Here is a 15,272-nt window from a genome sequence, read left to right as displayed (position 1 = left end):
GCTACTAAAGACGCGTTAATATTCTTATATTACGAGTTTAAGGCGAAGTTCTTAAAGTTTTTTCTCCGCGAAGAAAGCTGGCTGTCGTTAGACCGCTCTACGGAAAGCCTTATTAAAATTCTAGGTCTACGGCTACCCCTCTTTTAATACTAGATATTCGCGGTCGTTTAGACTATACACCGCGCGTTCGCCTTATAGAAAAGCTCTATTATCGGTAACGAGATAGGCCTCGGTAAGACGGTCGTAGTATACGTATATTAGCTTATCTAGAAACGTCTCGGAGCGATATACGAAGAGGTTAAGCGAAGTTAAACGAGTAACGATAGCTACTATTATCTACTACGGTATAGCGGAAACCTTCCCTATCCTAGTTAGAACTCGAATTAGTTCGGATTTTAGTACTACTATATTACAACTAGCTCCGCGGCGCATTAGAAGAAGGCGTATATAAGTAAGGTTAGGGACGCTATATAGGGATCGTTCCTCTTTCTTTTTCTCGTTAAGCCGGCTAATATCTAAAAATAGGTCGAGTAATTCGATAAGTTTATCGACACTATATAGATGCCGTTACGGCTCTTTCTAGTATACGGAACGCTTAATAAGCACCTAAACTACTTTAAGAATAATATCAACGTCGTCGTCTCGAAAGAAAGAGGTTTTAAAGTCGGTCGTGCTTACCACGTAGTTATAACAGCTTATTCTTCGTAGGATAGACAAGTATAAGAGCCGGTTACCGGTAAAAAGATCTATACGAATAAGAAATATACCGGACGTCTTAGTTAGCTATATTACACGTTCGGCGCCGTAGTTATCGATAAGTTTTACGAGTATATCTCGGGGATGGCTAGACCGGAAGTAATCGTAAACGTACTAGATCGATGCGCTTTACTACTACTATTAGAAACACTATTCGGTTCTAACCGCTCCGATATCCGTAGATGGTTCTCGCACCTTTTAAATATTAAGCTTAAAGATGCGAAGAACCTAGATGCTATCGAAGACGAGAATACGCGTAAGACCTTATTAGAGTTAAACGACTTAGTAAAAGCGTACTAGATTACCGGACTCGCTTTAGAAAAGGTTATAGAAAAGGGACCTCTCGAAGTCGTACGCCGTAAAGAAGCCGAAGCTAATTTCCGACTAGTAAATACTAGGTTATCTAACGCTTTATCGGGTATAATAATTAGGCGGCTAAAAGCGACCCCTTAGCTAGACGGGAAACGCCTATTACCCGTAGTCTAGACGGAGATATTATATAAGCGCCTAAAGATTATAGAAGTAGAAGCTAAACAACTACGTCGAAAGAAGGCCGAGTTATTAAGGTAACTCGAGGCGGACGCCTAATAATACGGTAAGAAATAACTAGGCCTAGCGATTATAAATTTAACGCGTAGCGCGATATAGAATAATCTCTTTCCTAATCTACGCTATTTAGAGGAGAAGAATATAGTCCCACGACTCGCCTAGTCTATATTCGGTACTCGATTAAATAAGAAGCTCGAGAAGTATATATAGAACGGCGAGTCGCCGTATAGCGAATATATCGCCGCTATTATAAAAGATAGCGGGAAATACGCTATTATTCGAAGATTCGTAAGCGAGCTAGGCAACTTTTCTAGTACTAGCGAGCGTAAGAAACTTATAGTAGAGGTCTTCGACCCCGTTAGCGCCTATATTCTATTATTAGTAAGTTCCGATGCTTTCTTTTAGAAACTAACATCGACTAATAACCGTGAAGTTTATTAAGAGTATTCTAGGTATTATTAACTCGTTCTAGTATTATAGCGGGCTTAAGTCGAGCTAGCGCGATAATACTATCGTAAGATTCTAGGCGCCGATAAGCCAGCTAGACGCTATCGACGTACTTATTAGTTCTATAGGCATTCTTAAGACGGGACTAGACTTATATAATTACTACTAGTAAGTTCTAGTAATAGGTCCGACGAGACTAATCTCCGACCTCTAATAGTTTACTAGTAGGATTTCTCGGGAGGGTGGGTCGAATTTATTAGTTAATCGAATACTAAAGTACTATATACTCTTTACCCCGACCGGTATAGAGCTTATAATCTACTCGTGTATAAGGTTCCGTTATCAAGCCCTAAGGGCAGACATAATAGTAGAGGAGTTTAGGGAATTAATAAAGGATATAGAGTTAAAGAATAAGACCTCTAAGAAACGGAAAGTTAAGGAGGTTTAGACGGTCACTAGCTTAGGCTATAATAATATAATAGAATAATAAGTAAATACTTAGTATTAAATGCGTGCTTTCTCTCGTGTAATTAAATACGCGCGTAATCGCTATTTCCGGTAGCCCGGTAGAAGGCTAAATACGTACTTCCTCTCGTGTAGTTAAATACGCGCGTATTTACCATTCCCGGCGGCCCGGTAGAAGGCTAAATGCGTACTTCTTCCCGTGTAGTTAAATACGCGCGCAATCGCTATTCCCGGTAGCCTAGTAGAAGGCTAAATACGTGCTTTATCCCGTGTAGTTAAATACGCGCGCATTTACTATTCCCGGCGGCCCGGTAGAAGGCTAAATGCGTACTTCCTCTCGTGCAGTTAAATACGCGCGTATTTACCATTCCCGGTAGCCCGGTAGAAGGCTAAATGCGTACTTTATCCCGTACAGTTAAATACGCGCGTAATCGCCATTCCCGGTAGCCCGGTAGAAGGCTAAATACGTACTTTATCCCGTGCAGTTAAATGCGCGCGTAATCGCCATTCCTAGTAGCCCGGTAGAAGGCTAAATGCGTGCTTTATCCCGTATAGTTAAATGCGCGCGCAATCGCCATTCCCGGTAGCCCGGTAGAAGGCTAAATGCGTACTTCCTCTCGTGCAGTTAAATGCGCGCGTATTTACCATTCCCGGTAGCCCGGTAGAAGGCTAAATGCGTATTAAGAGACGGACCGCTAGCCTTACTAATAGATATTAGGACCTATTAAAGCTTAATACTAAGTATAGGAAAGTAAGGCTAGTTAATTACGCATATAACATAGAACTAGCTAGCTATAAGAATGCTAGAGGAACGTAAGAATAAACCGATAACGATTCGTCTCTATTCTAACTCTAATACGATTTATATTATCTATCTTAAACCAATAACTTTATAGATTCGATTCTTAAAATGTTTCTCCTATTAGGCGCCATAGGATTTCTAGTAAGTATTACCACGCTTAAACGACTCGAATTGCTTTTTAGTAATAATTTTAAGCTAGTAGAGGAGATTATAGGAGAAAAATACACTCCTAACTTATAGAGGAGAGAGAAGCGTACGCATCCCTCTCTCGAGATGCTTTAGGCGGAAGGTCGCCGGGCTTATCGCACTACCGGCGATAGGCGGTAGTTTATTAACCTACTTAAGCTTAAAGAGTATACGCTTCTTAATCTCTTTATCGCGAGAGCGACCGCCTAAGCGCGCGAAGCTAGGCTTAAAGGCTATAATATAACGTAAAAGCTAATCTAGAGCGTAGTTAGTCTAGTAAGCGATAATAATAGGTGCGTCGAAGCCTTACTCTATATTATTTAGTAAGGCTTTTAGAGCAACTACGGACACGTAAGTCTTACCAGTTCCAAAGGGTTCTTAAATAATAGCGTATTTCTTCGTAATTATGCGCTGTAGGGCAAGGACTTAAGTCTTATCTAGCTCTGTCTTTAGATAGTCCGGCCACGGCTAAAGGACATTTATGCTTATTTCGCCCTCGAATACTAGAGTGAGATTAAGGTGTGGGTTCCTTTCGATATAGTCCGGGGTATAAGATACTCCGATAGAGGAAATAGTTCTCTTATTAACTTCTATAGCGTACGGAGCGTGTGTCATATATCTTTAAAGTAGCTACTACGCTCTTCGACCATTATCTAGCATTGGCCGGGATTAATCTTAACTTCCTCGGGGCGTGGGAAGAAGATGTCGATTTTAGGCGGGTCTTACACTAGGTTGGCCAACGGCCTAGCAGCGATGACCGCCACGGTACATTTAGAACGAAAGTTGTCACTCTCCGGTATTAATATAATAAGTAAGCCAGTAAGCAGCCGCTTAGATTACTCCCAATAGATTCGTTTACCAGCGCGGGTAAGAGAGAGTTAAACGCGGGCGGTAAGTCCACGAGGAGAGAAGGTAAAACCGACTATATAGATATTATTATAAATGCCCACAGTACTGCCATACTCGTCTTCTTTTCCCCACGACTTCGTGCGGATCCGGCCGACCGTCTCGCGTAAGGGACGGATTGTGTCTTCTCTCAGGAGCTTAAAATGACTCTCCAAATATTGCTCCTTCGATGGCCAGGGACTGTCGATGTTGTTTGGCAGAATTGACACTGTGTCACTTAGAAAATCCTCTGTATCAAGGATTTCCTCAGTGGTCGGTACCTCTGGCCGAGACAACCATGACTCAGTGGCCACGGGAAGATTTGCTTCGGACACATACTGCCGGATGGTATAAGGCACGGCGACCGAAGGTTCAACGGAGGATCTGGCGAATAAAGTTCCATGCTGTGAACGACCAGCGATGTTTATGCGTGGAAACTTCTCGTGGAGGTGTGGGTTCACCTCATCTTCGGCATCCATTGCGGCGAACTGGTATGAATCGGCAGCAGAGCGCGGCGCTCTTATCGTGGAGGGAGCCATCGTCAACTCAGGCGGAGTTGCGGTAGCGGCAGGCTCAGGCGGCGGGCCCGCCACGAAGCTCTTGAACTAAGGTTTGGCTCGCGCCATGGCGATAGAGCGCAAGTAGACTGTAGGACTGTTCGGTGGAAGGCTGAATTGAATGCGTGCTTCCTCTCGTGCAATCAAACGCGCGCGCAATCGCCATTCCCGGTGGCCCGGTGGAAGGCTGAATGCGTACTTCTTCCCGTGCAGTCAAATGAGCGCGCATTCACCATTCCCGCGGCGCCGCGCCCACCTGATGTGCTGCAAATGGTCCACTCCGCCCGTTCGAGCAACATGGGCCACTGCGCCGCCCGCTTCCAATCGCTGCGCGACACGACCAGCAAGACCGGCAACCTGCCTGTGCTCTATTGCTACCGCAAACATTCTACCTCCTACAACATGGCCTTGGGCATCTCCTTCATCGCCTGTCTCACCCCGAGATCGGCCAGAATCTCCTCTGTGCCACCCAGGATCGCGTCAAACTTGTAGCACCGGTGGAAGTGCTCCACCACCCTCCCCATGCCCGTCTGGGTAATGCCTCGTCCGCCGAAGATGTTGACCGCCTCGTCCGCAACCTGCCCCGGCCGTCAGTCGCAGGATCCGTGGAAAGGAATGATGCCCCCCTCCCCCACCGGGCAGAGATGAGTACTCACTTCGTGTGCCGAGCGCGTCGCAAACGACTTCAGCAGGCCAATGGGCCCGCTCAGGTGCTTCGCCTGCTGATCGTAGCTCATCTTACACATCTGGTGTGTGATCTGCTCCAGCCACGCCTGGTTGGCCTCGACGTGGGAGATCATCTTGGCCAGCCTGTCCGTCCCGTCAGTCAGTCGCAACGCTTCTCGGCAGCAAGAGCAAGGGATACGCACTTTTGTCTAATGACCGGCTGTGCGAGGAGGTTCTTGCCAAAGACGACGCGCTGGTTGGCCCACTTGAGGCATTCCTCGACGACAATGCGCTGCCAGCTGATGACACCGCAGCACATGGCCCATCTCTCGTGGTTGAAGTTGCTCATAATCACAGTGAACCCCTTGTGCTCCTTGCCCAGCAGGTGATTGACCGGGACCTTGACGTTCTCGAACTGGATGTATGCAGTAGCGGCCGCCGTCGAGTACGACGTCTTGATCGGCTTGGTCTCGACTCCTTCACCTCTCTCGACAAGGATGACCGAGAATCCCTTGTCCGTCTTGCAGCCCACGACAAAGTAATCGCAGAACATTCCGTTCGTGATCCACTTCTTAGTGCCATTGATGATGTAGTGCTTGCCGTCGGGCGTCTTGGTGGCAGTCGTGCGTATTCCAGCAACGTCGCTTCCTGGGACATGCGTCAGTCTTACCATGCGCAGCCTAGCCCATCAGACCTAGCACCAGCCACCAGCCACAACACACACACACACACACACAGAGAGACATACCAGCAAAAGCCTCGGTAATGGCCAGACAGATCTTCTTCTTCCCGCTCAGGCACTCGTCCGTCACCTTCTGCTGCAGCGCCTTGTCGCCCAACCACTGCCGCACCGCCGTCAACGAGATCATCATGCCCGCCATGTTGCCATCCTGGAAGCCGCGCGCCTTGGGCCTCACCGACTCCTGCGCGACGATCAGGTCGTGGAAGTAGTCGAACTCCCTGCCGTCGACCGCGCCGCCGAGCAGCTGCCGGCCGTGCAGGTGCGGGCCGGGTCCCAGCTTCATGGCCAGGACGTTGGCCTCGGCCATCTTGTCGACGAGCTCCTGGCTGATGTAGGTGCCGTCGCGCTCCTTCTCCTGCGCCTCGGGCGTGACGTGCGTGTCGGTGAAGAGGCGCACGGCGCGCTGCAGCCGCCGGTGGCTGTCGGCGTAGTACGGGCTGTGGAACTGCGGCCGCAGCCACAGCGGCTCGGCGTAGGGCACCCGGCTCTGGTCGCCCGGCCGCGGGTCCTCGACCTCGGGCGCCTCGCCCGCGACCGCGCCCAGGCAGAGCTGCGCGTCGTACTTCTGCAGCACCTCGTGCCGGTGCAGGTTGTAGAAGGCGGCCGTCGCGTCGGTGCCGGCGACCTGGGCGAGCACGACGGAGCCGCCCGGGTGGGCGTCGGCGAAGTCGGTGAGGTCGTAGACTTTGTGGTCGATGATGCACCAGAGCGAGTCCGGGGTGTTGTTCTTGGCCACTGAGGCGCGCGTGAGCTCCTGGTGAGGCATCCTTTCTTCTCAATTACTCCTTTTTTTTCCTTTTTTCCTTTTTCGGTGGTATGCAAGGGAGGTGGGTGGGTGGCTAGGTGTTCGGTAACGGCTGGTGGATTAGCTAGCTGTTGGAGTTTTGGTAGGAAAGCAGCAGTAGCAGCAGGAGGTAGGTGGGCAGGGAAGAGAGAAAGAACCCACAGGGCACAAGCTGAAGTTTCGGCGAGCTCCGAGACAGGTAGGTCGATCGGCCGGGAGAGACGCACGAGTAATAAAAGAATTGGCACCGGGGGGGTGGGCGAGTGTGAAGAAGAGGGGTGTGGGGGAGGGGGGGAGGGGGAGGAGAAGAAGAAAAAGGAAAAAGGCGGAGGTCATATTAAAAGAAGGTCTCTACATGGCTTGCATGCGGGCAGGAGCCGCCCGAGGGGACCTGACCTACAGGTGGTTCGAGTCTGGGGTAGACAAGACGAACCAGCCAGTCGCGGGGCAGACAAATGCAAATGCCATGAGCCGACCGCAGACCGAGGCTCGTTCGCTTCGACTGGACCCTGGTCAAAGCTCCCAAGCCCCTCTCCACCTCCACCCCTGCAGGCTGCGTCGGCCTTGGAGCGGAGCCAATCGGATCGCAGAGGATTACGGTCGTCATGTAGGGACCCCTGTCGCCGCCCCTCCCCACTCCGCAGAGCTGTCCGCCGGTCGATAAGGGCGTTTAGTGATACAAAGATCTCGGGTGCGTGCGCGCGCTTTTGACCGCCGAAAGCAACTGTAGGTACTGTCTACGGGAAGTGCTAACGTATGCAATTGATGAGGCGATATCAGAGACATGGTATTCTCAATGCGCCGTCCATCTCGACCAAGAAGCTTACGCCCGAAACGGAGGAGGTTCCCTTTTTAGGGGTGACCGACGACAGCTGCTCTGGGCGAGGACTAATCGCTCGTGAGCATGGCTTCCTCCATACAACATATCGACTCGAGCGAACCCTTGCACACCAATGTTTCCCGCGTCATCTCGTATCGACCCAGCTTCGCAAGTTCTTGGTGTCTTTCTTTTTCTTTTGGTTTTCACACTTTTTTTTTTAGGTGAGAGCAAATGTAGCGAGAGTTGGTAAGCGTAGTTGTTGAGATTTAATCTATTAAGATTGAAATGGAGGGGAAGGGGACTTGTATGTGCTGAGGACACGATACTGAGAGAGGTCCATTATAGTATTTCTCGTGATGTAGTTTCTTCCAAATGATTGTAGAGAATTGGATTTCTCGTATGCTTGCTGTATAGACATTCTTCGGTCATTGAAGGGGACAACGGTTGTTGGTCTGGCTACGATGGGAGCCCATCAAGAGCCTCCGAAAGTTCCGGAAGCGGATTCCACAGATGGCCGGCCAGGAGATGAGTGGAGATTGCGTGCGTAGTAGTTGAGAGAAAAGGGATCGGAAGGCCAAGTGAGGGGAAACTTCGTCCAAGAGGCTCCACGTGCATCCGAGAGACGAACACTGGGAAACTCCAGACGCAGTTATACCGTAGTTCAAGCCCTAGTCTGAGTGGTTCGCTTTTTGGGTTGTGCGTGGATGCTCGAGTGCCGAGACCGGTCACACTTCCCGAGTAACAGCATACTTGCTGTGCTTCCGGACGAGGTGACCCCACTTGTACAGAGTGTACGGAATCGGCGTCATCAGCGCCGAGATACAAGCCAAAATGGTCAGCGTGTACGGCACGCCCATGTTCTCGTAGAACGGAATGCCGACGACGGTCATGCCTCCAGCTGCGAAGTACCGCACCAGCGTCACAAAGGTGAGGGCGGAGGCGGCGTACATCTCGTAGGAATCGATGATATACATGTACGCGGAGAGGAATATGCCGATGACGCCGTAGCCGAATAGGGCGGTAGCGATGATCGGAGACCAGATGCTGATCGAGGGCGTCGCGGTCCAGCCCTGCCAGAAGAGCGCGATGGGGATGGCGGGAGCGGCGCCGAGCATGGCGTACCACAGGCGGGTTTCCGGATTGAAGAAGGCCGCGCCCTTGGCTTTGGCGCGCTCGAGGTCTCGGACGGTGATGCGATAGACAATGGGCACGAGGAAGACAACCATGACGATGCCGATGAACATTGCGACGAAGATGATGTTGGTAAGGCCCTGCGAGATGCCGTACGTTTCTTGGAAAATGTAGGCGTAGCCATCCAGGAAGGTGAAAAGGACGATGTAGATGACACTCAGGTAGAGCGTCATTAGCATGATGATGGGTTCCGTAATCATCAGGAAGGGCCGGGTCATGGCAACCTTCAAACGCGTATAGAGGGTTGCTTCGACGATTTCATGTTCGGCCCGGAAGCGGTGGTCTCCTGTGATGTTCCGCATTTGCTGAGCCTTCCATTGCAAGAGCACTGGACCAAAGGTCTCGGGCATGCAGAAGAACAGCATGGTGAGCACGAGCCCAGAGGTGATGAGCATGATCCATTCTGACCAACGCCAACTGATCAGTGGAGAGGGACCGATGTATGCTCCAATGGCAGGTCCAAGGACGGGTCCACCGAATGCAGCAATGGCGAAAAGGGGGAAGCCCCACGTCTTCTCGAGGCCATTATACATATCGGACACGGAGCCGCCGGCACAAGTCAATGGTGTTGAGGCAGAACAGCCAGCCAGGAAGCGAAAGACAATCTGTGCACCGAAATTGGGGGCCAAGGCGGCAGCCATGATCCAGATGCTGTAGACGGCAAGTGATGCCATGTAGACGATGGTTCGCCCGAAAGTCTCGGAGAAAGGGCCGGCTACAAGGGCACCACAACCGAATCCAATGAGGAACATTCCTGCAGAAGGGTTAGCGAGGTGCCCGCAGGCTCATGGTAGTCCCTACCAGTGGCCAAAGTTTCCGCAACCTCGCTGACCCCGAACTCGGCAGCGCCCTGAGGCAAGACGGCGGCGTCGATGGATGAGGCGGCGCAGACGGCGAAGGCGACGGCTGAGATTTGAAGGGTAACGCCGACGCGCTTCAGAGTGGACCAGTTTCGAGGGTTGAGAGGGTCGGATTCACCCTCCCAGCCGACAACGAAGACCTGCTCTCCTTTGCCTTCATGGGTTCGGCGGTCACGAGCTTCAATGCCAGTCAGGGAGTGACCGAGGGCGGCTCTGGCGGTGTACTGGGTTCGAGCAGTGGCAGCGGTATGGACGCGGTCGACGGCAACGTGCTCAATCTCCTGAGAGGTGGATGAGTTACTGGACGAGATGGAGACAGAGTCGGTAGAACGACCAGGTGTGAAAGGCGCCTCCTTTTCTTCCTCCTCTTCCTTGTGCTCTTCTCCGCTTTCTCCTGGATCTCCCGGATGCCTCTCCGACTGCGAGGACGGAGGGCGAATGGTGATGTTGTTCGCCTTCTCCAGATCGCGCTGGATCTGAGCTTGTGTGGCAAGGCCGAAGCGTCGGTACTGAAGAATGGACTGCATGTTGCAAGTGAGAATGCGGCGACGGGCAGGCTGGGGCCAGGAGAGGCACGGTGAGAGACGGAATATTTAACAACTCCACCCTGTGGAGGGCATGGGCCAGGAGCTCGATATTTCTAAGCGGTGACGTTGGGAGGGCGAAAAAGCTGGCGCGATAGGCATGCTGACGACCCACTTCGATCCATCAGAGGCAGCAGCGCATTGGCTCATGCAACGCATTGGTACCATCTCAGGCCGAGCGCAGGCCACCGAGCCCGAATCCGATAACTCCAGACTGCCGACGTCGAAGTCGTGCAGAGGCGGCGACGCTGGCGGGAGTCGTGGCCGGGGCTGGCGGCGACGCTGGAGAATTAGGCAATGGCTCAGCGGCAACGACTTTCGTAGCTGCCTGCTTATCTCAACCTCGCCTTCAGCCCTAACTATCTAGGCTTGACCTTCAGCCTCTTGCGGCGCTGCGGCACAGACTTGCGGCCTTGCGGGCTCGGTCGATCGCCGACGGGACCAAGCCTTCCGCATCGCCTGACGCCTATCGACAATCACCAATACATATGGCAGCAGGAATTGCCCGTTTGGGTGATGTGTCCCACCTGCAGCAGACCCATGTCGTGTCCCACGCCGAAGCCGCAACCGTCGCGAGCCTCAGTCAGACTCGGGCACGCAAGAGGCACGCAAGAGGCACTGCACCGCGTCGGATCTGGCAGCAAGACCGCAACTTTGCACGTCGCAGCGAGAAGAAGAAAAGAAGGAAAAACGGGACGCGTGCTGGTCCGCGGGCCATGATTCGGCAATGGCGAATCATGCATGTGCGCATGCGAGCCATCACATTTCAGACTTTCACTCCCGCCTCCGTTCATGCTCAACCTCCTCTGCGTCCTCGTCAGCCCCCGGCCACAGCACTTCCTTTGTGCACACGGCGCGTATCGATGCTGCTGCCACCCCCAGCCATGCCACGCCCACCAAAATCGTCATCGCGCTCGTCACCGCCTTGATCCCGTCACTGTCCAGCTCTGTTCCCAGCTGGATCGCCGCAATCGTCAGCCCCGCCTGCGGGAACACGAAGCTCCAGCAGCTCATTGTGAACTTCATCTTCTTCCACCCCAGCACGTTTGAGATGCTGGCCAGCGCGAAGAACCAGAACCCGAGCAGCCACAGAAACACTCCGGCCGGCAGGCCCACAGCCTTCCACACCTGACCCGCCGACGTGCCCTCGGTCCCCAGGAACCCCGCCGGCAATATCTTGGGCGCCAGAGATCCCACTGCCATGAAGGTGCTCGACGTGTACGCCGCCGGCCCCACCGCCACGTACATGCCTGGCCGCTCCGTTTCCGCCGGCATCTCGCTGTTGATCAGCCGCGTCAAGTAGAGCGTGTACATCATGAACGCCATGCTCCACCCAAATCCCGCGAACGCGAGCCCGCCGATCATGATGGGCAGCCCGCTTCCCGCCGGCTGCGAGTGTTCGAGTCCCGCCGCGAGCGGCCCGAGCACCAGGAACGGGTAGGCCGGGAGGAGCCATGCTGGCGTTGCGTCCGCCACTGGGAGGCTGCGCGTGTCGAAGATGACGTGGTACTGGAATATCACCACCAGCAGCGCGCACCCGGCATACCCCCAGAAGAGAACCTCGAGCGTCCTCACCAGCCAGAAGCCGCAATAGGGCGCTCCGTAGAGCTCGATGTTGTAGATGATGAATGCTATCGAAACCCTGTGCACCAGAAAGATCAGTACCCCACAGTCTGCCTGGCATGGTTGGAGGACATGTACATACCAAAATGTCCCGAAGAAGAATGACTCCCGCGGATGGTGCAAGGATAGCTTCAGGGAGCCTGGTTGCATGGCGAAACGCGTTGCTATGCAAGCACTAAATGAGACGAACAGCACCAGATCCAGGATGAAGAAGACCCTTCCGATGGTGAACAGTCCATCAAACTTGAATGGCTGTTGGGCCAAGAGCACGGCCATGGCGCCCGTCGCCATGGTGCATTCGAACCATGTCTACTCCATCAGCAGCAGATTCACCAAGGAAAACAAGGGGAGTCCAGCCTCACCCATGTGAAATGGCATATCCGCTCCTTCCATGCTACTTCACGCGGCTCGGAAGGTGGGGATGCCTGCCTGTTTGACGGGCTACCTGTGGTCGATTCCGATCTGCCCTGTCGAACCATGTTGGGGCTACAGGCAAATGTCCGATGGTATCGAGTCGTTTCTTCGTGACTGGAAGAAGCCACCTTTTCGATGCAGTGCCTGTTCCCCCGTTGCGGTTTTGACCCAGAGAGCTTCAGAATACGTCAGCAAAACACAAGCGCAGACGCTATACCTCAGCCGTGCAATCTGCCTGGCCATGTTACCTCAGGCATCACAAGTACGATATGCACCATTTTGGGTGAAACTTCAAATCCAAGGCGGGCAACTCACAAACGGATCTGAACGGATGGGCTAGACGACCAAGCGCAGCCTCTACGTCGTTTTAAGCATCCGTTCCCATTATCGGTAGGACCTCGCTTGCTGTCGAAAGTTGATAGGAGTGTGTTTCGGTGGCACGGATCTCGTCGCCTTGGTTTTTCGTTCGACCGCGCGGTTTCCCCATTCAGCCTTTCTATGATGCGGTCTGGATGGAAATGCGTCAGCAATCCGGCCCGTCCTCTCACCTATTTCTGGGGCGTGTGATCGTCGGCAGGGGCGGAGGCGGGTATGGCGGCCGGGATCGCGTCATGCGCATTAGCTTCCGCTCCGCTCCGTCGTTGCCAAGCTCGTTCGCGTCCCGCAGATGTGCTCGACGGTTTGCCGCAGATGGGTGCCCGTGACCCGTCTATTCGCTCTTGTGACTTCGGTTGATGGTGGGTTGCTCAGCCTCGTCTGTCGAGGAACATGGGGCTAAGGTGGTTGAGTGGCTCGCCACGTTCGCGCCCATCACTCCGCCGCATAGACTTCTGCGCATTGCTCACCAATCAGTTGCCTGTGCTCGTGAACATACGAAAGTATGTTGCAAGAGATGGCCCGCGATCCTCGCAGCTGATTGCAACGGCTCGCATGCCCCAGTCAACATGGGCCAATGCATGCAAGAGTGTGACGGGATAGGGGAATACCTGCATACTGTGTGCCCCCTGAGAGCGAACAGATAAAATGCCACATGCCCCAAAATAAAGACACATTCGCGAGCAAGATCTATTCAACATCCACAGCGGGACGAAACTACCATCCGAAAAACACGAGACTAAGGACGAAAGCAGCGAACACAAATATGGAAAAAGGAGCGAAGCAACAGCCAGCTGCGCTTTAAGAAAAAGGCCGACGTCGTAGCGTCAACGCGATGAAGTAAAAATGAATGCAGGACAAAGCGAAAGAGGAACAGGCCGGGCGAATAATGCAAGGAAATGCATCCCAGTCCCCCATCTGGACGCCTCCCGGAGGCCGAAACCGTTGTCCCCTGCAGACAGTAACCGAATCCGTAGCGTTACACAGCTTCGCCCGCTCCAATGGGGCCCACCCACGAACGTTCAGATGGCATGCATGCGTCGGGGAAATCTGAAAGGCTGAAAAAGCTAATTACGACGACGACGACGGTGCATGCATGCCTTTCGAGTGGCTGGCCCTCACTATCGCATCCGCATAGCTCTTGGAGAAGCCCAGCTTCACGTAATGGTCTTTGAGGTGGCAGCGGCGCCAGTAGCGTTTCTTGCAACCCGGAATAGTATGGAAGCGCGAGTCGCATGGGAAACGTCTCTTCTCGCTTCCCCGACTCCCGCAGCTCTCCCTTCGGTGCCGAGAGAGCGCGGAATTGCATGAGAGCTTTCGCTGGCAAGACTGGCATACGATAGAGCCTTCATTCTTGGGTGCCTTGGCTTGCCTCCGGATGGCATTTGGCTTCGTTGCCGCTGTTTGGGGCTTCTTCCCCTGGGCTCTTGCGCCAGTTGTCTGCTGGGGCTTCGCTTGAACTGTCTGTTCACAGTGAGGAACTGTGACCGGCGAGGGCCAAGAGAGGCTTGCTGCTGATGAGGGGCCCTCGAAATGCGGCCCATCATCGCCATGGAAGGACCGATCCGGCTCGACCGGCTCTGGTGAGCCGACCATCTGCGTTGTGTAGGATGGCACACCAGAAAAAAGGTGTGTGTTCGTGGTGGTATGCGAGTCTGAGGAACCTGAGGAGCTGGAGAAAGTTCCGGTTTGGAAGGGCTCCCAAGATGCCGAAGCAACACGGTCAAATTCGGAGGTGTCCAGAGGGTTGTGGTCGGTACTGAGCCATACGTACTGACCCAAGCCCATAGAGCTGTAATCAAGAGAGGTTGGGCCGAAGGAAATGTCATCGGAGGAATTTGAGCTCCAAACCCCCTGATTCAGATCTATCCGAGAGTCGCGGATGTCTGGAGCATCGGTAGGCTCGACGATGTTCTCGGAATCGATCGGGCTCCAGTGTCGGCACTCTGGTGAGGAAGAGAACAGGTATGCATTCAGCTGTGAGAAGGCTTCGTCCATTTTTGGATACCAAGAGATATGTTCGGAGCTATTCTGGGATAACGGTCGTATGTCGTTGATACCGCACTTCTCAAGGGGTAAGCGATGACCCAAAAGGCGATCTTCAGGATTCTCTACTCACAGAAACAGTATATCCTCGGTCGAAATATGTGCCGATCAACGGGACGTCAAAGGAAATCACGACGAGAGAGACTGGAAGATGATGACCCTTCCACCTTGGATTAAGACGACGGGAGAAAGAGCTCGGGTATCGTCTTTAGTGAATGGTCAAAGAGAGGAAACCATTCCACGCGGCCTGCGCTGGAGAATATCGGGCGGAAGGACGAATTGTAGAGAGGCACACATGCTCTCTTGTTGGTCCAGAAGTAAGGATCTTATACTCTTGTCGAGTGTGGAATACCAACGGGAAGCGTGATGTGGTATTGGCCCGGTCCCAAGGGCGGCAAACAGGGGTGGGGGACAGTTGTGGGCGACGCTGCTGACGGCTTGGCCAGCCATCGGAGAAAAAAAAAGCACGGGAAACCCGATTCAGCGACTTGGTTTGCCTCACTAATTCCAACCGTTGGTG

General features: G+C 53.1%; 4 protein-coding genes across 4 annotated transcripts; all 4 read right to left on the bottom strand.

The window, feature by feature from the left end:
* Positions 1-5,042: 5,042 nt before the first annotated feature.
* On the bottom strand, positions 5,043-6,821 carry BKCO1_2100080 (acyl-dehydrogenase; the record flags this gene model as incomplete). The annotated part of the gene is made up of 4 exons (XM_020272739.1): positions 5,043-5,225; positions 5,304-5,457; positions 5,517-5,961; positions 6,062-6,821. The coding sequence occupies 4 exons, from the start codon at positions 6,819-6,821 to the stop codon at positions 5,043-5,045; spliced, it is 1,542 nt and encodes a 513-aa protein (XP_020130971.1).
* A 1,563-nt stretch (positions 6,822-8,384) lies between these two features.
* BKCO1_2100079 (major facilitator superfamily transporter) lies at positions 8,385-10,237 on the bottom strand (the record flags this gene model as incomplete). The annotated part of the gene is made up of 2 exons (XM_020272737.1): positions 8,385-9,604; positions 9,652-10,237. The coding sequence occupies 2 exons, from the start codon at positions 10,235-10,237 to the stop codon at positions 8,385-8,387; spliced, it is 1,806 nt and encodes a 601-aa protein (XP_020130930.1).
* An 831-nt stretch (positions 10,238-11,068) lies between these two features.
* On the bottom strand, positions 11,069-12,396 carry BKCO1_2100078 (malic acid transporter; the record flags this gene model as incomplete). The annotated part of the gene is made up of 3 exons (XM_020272736.1): positions 11,069-11,936; positions 12,000-12,226; positions 12,280-12,396. 3 exons carry the CDS (start codon positions 12,394-12,396, stop codon positions 11,069-11,071), a joined length of 1,212 nt encoding a protein of 403 aa, XP_020130931.1.
* A 1,658-nt stretch (positions 12,397-14,054) lies between these two features.
* BKCO1_2100077 (uncharacterized protein) lies at positions 14,055-14,704 on the bottom strand (the record flags this gene model as incomplete). The annotated part of the gene is made up of 2 exons (XM_020272735.1): positions 14,055-14,170; positions 14,326-14,704. 2 exons carry the CDS (start codon positions 14,702-14,704, stop codon positions 14,055-14,057), a joined length of 495 nt encoding a protein of 164 aa, XP_020130926.1.
* Between the last annotated feature and the right edge of the window lie 568 nt (positions 14,705-15,272).

Source organism: Diplodia corticola (assembly GCF_001883845.1).
Source record: "Diplodia corticola strain CBS 112549 chromosome Unknown scaffold21, whole genome shotgun sequence".
Lineage (NCBI taxonomy): Eukaryota > Fungi > Ascomycota > Dothideomycetes > Botryosphaeriales > Botryosphaeriaceae > Diplodia > Diplodia corticola.
This window is presented reverse-complemented; position numbering and strand designations above follow the sequence as displayed.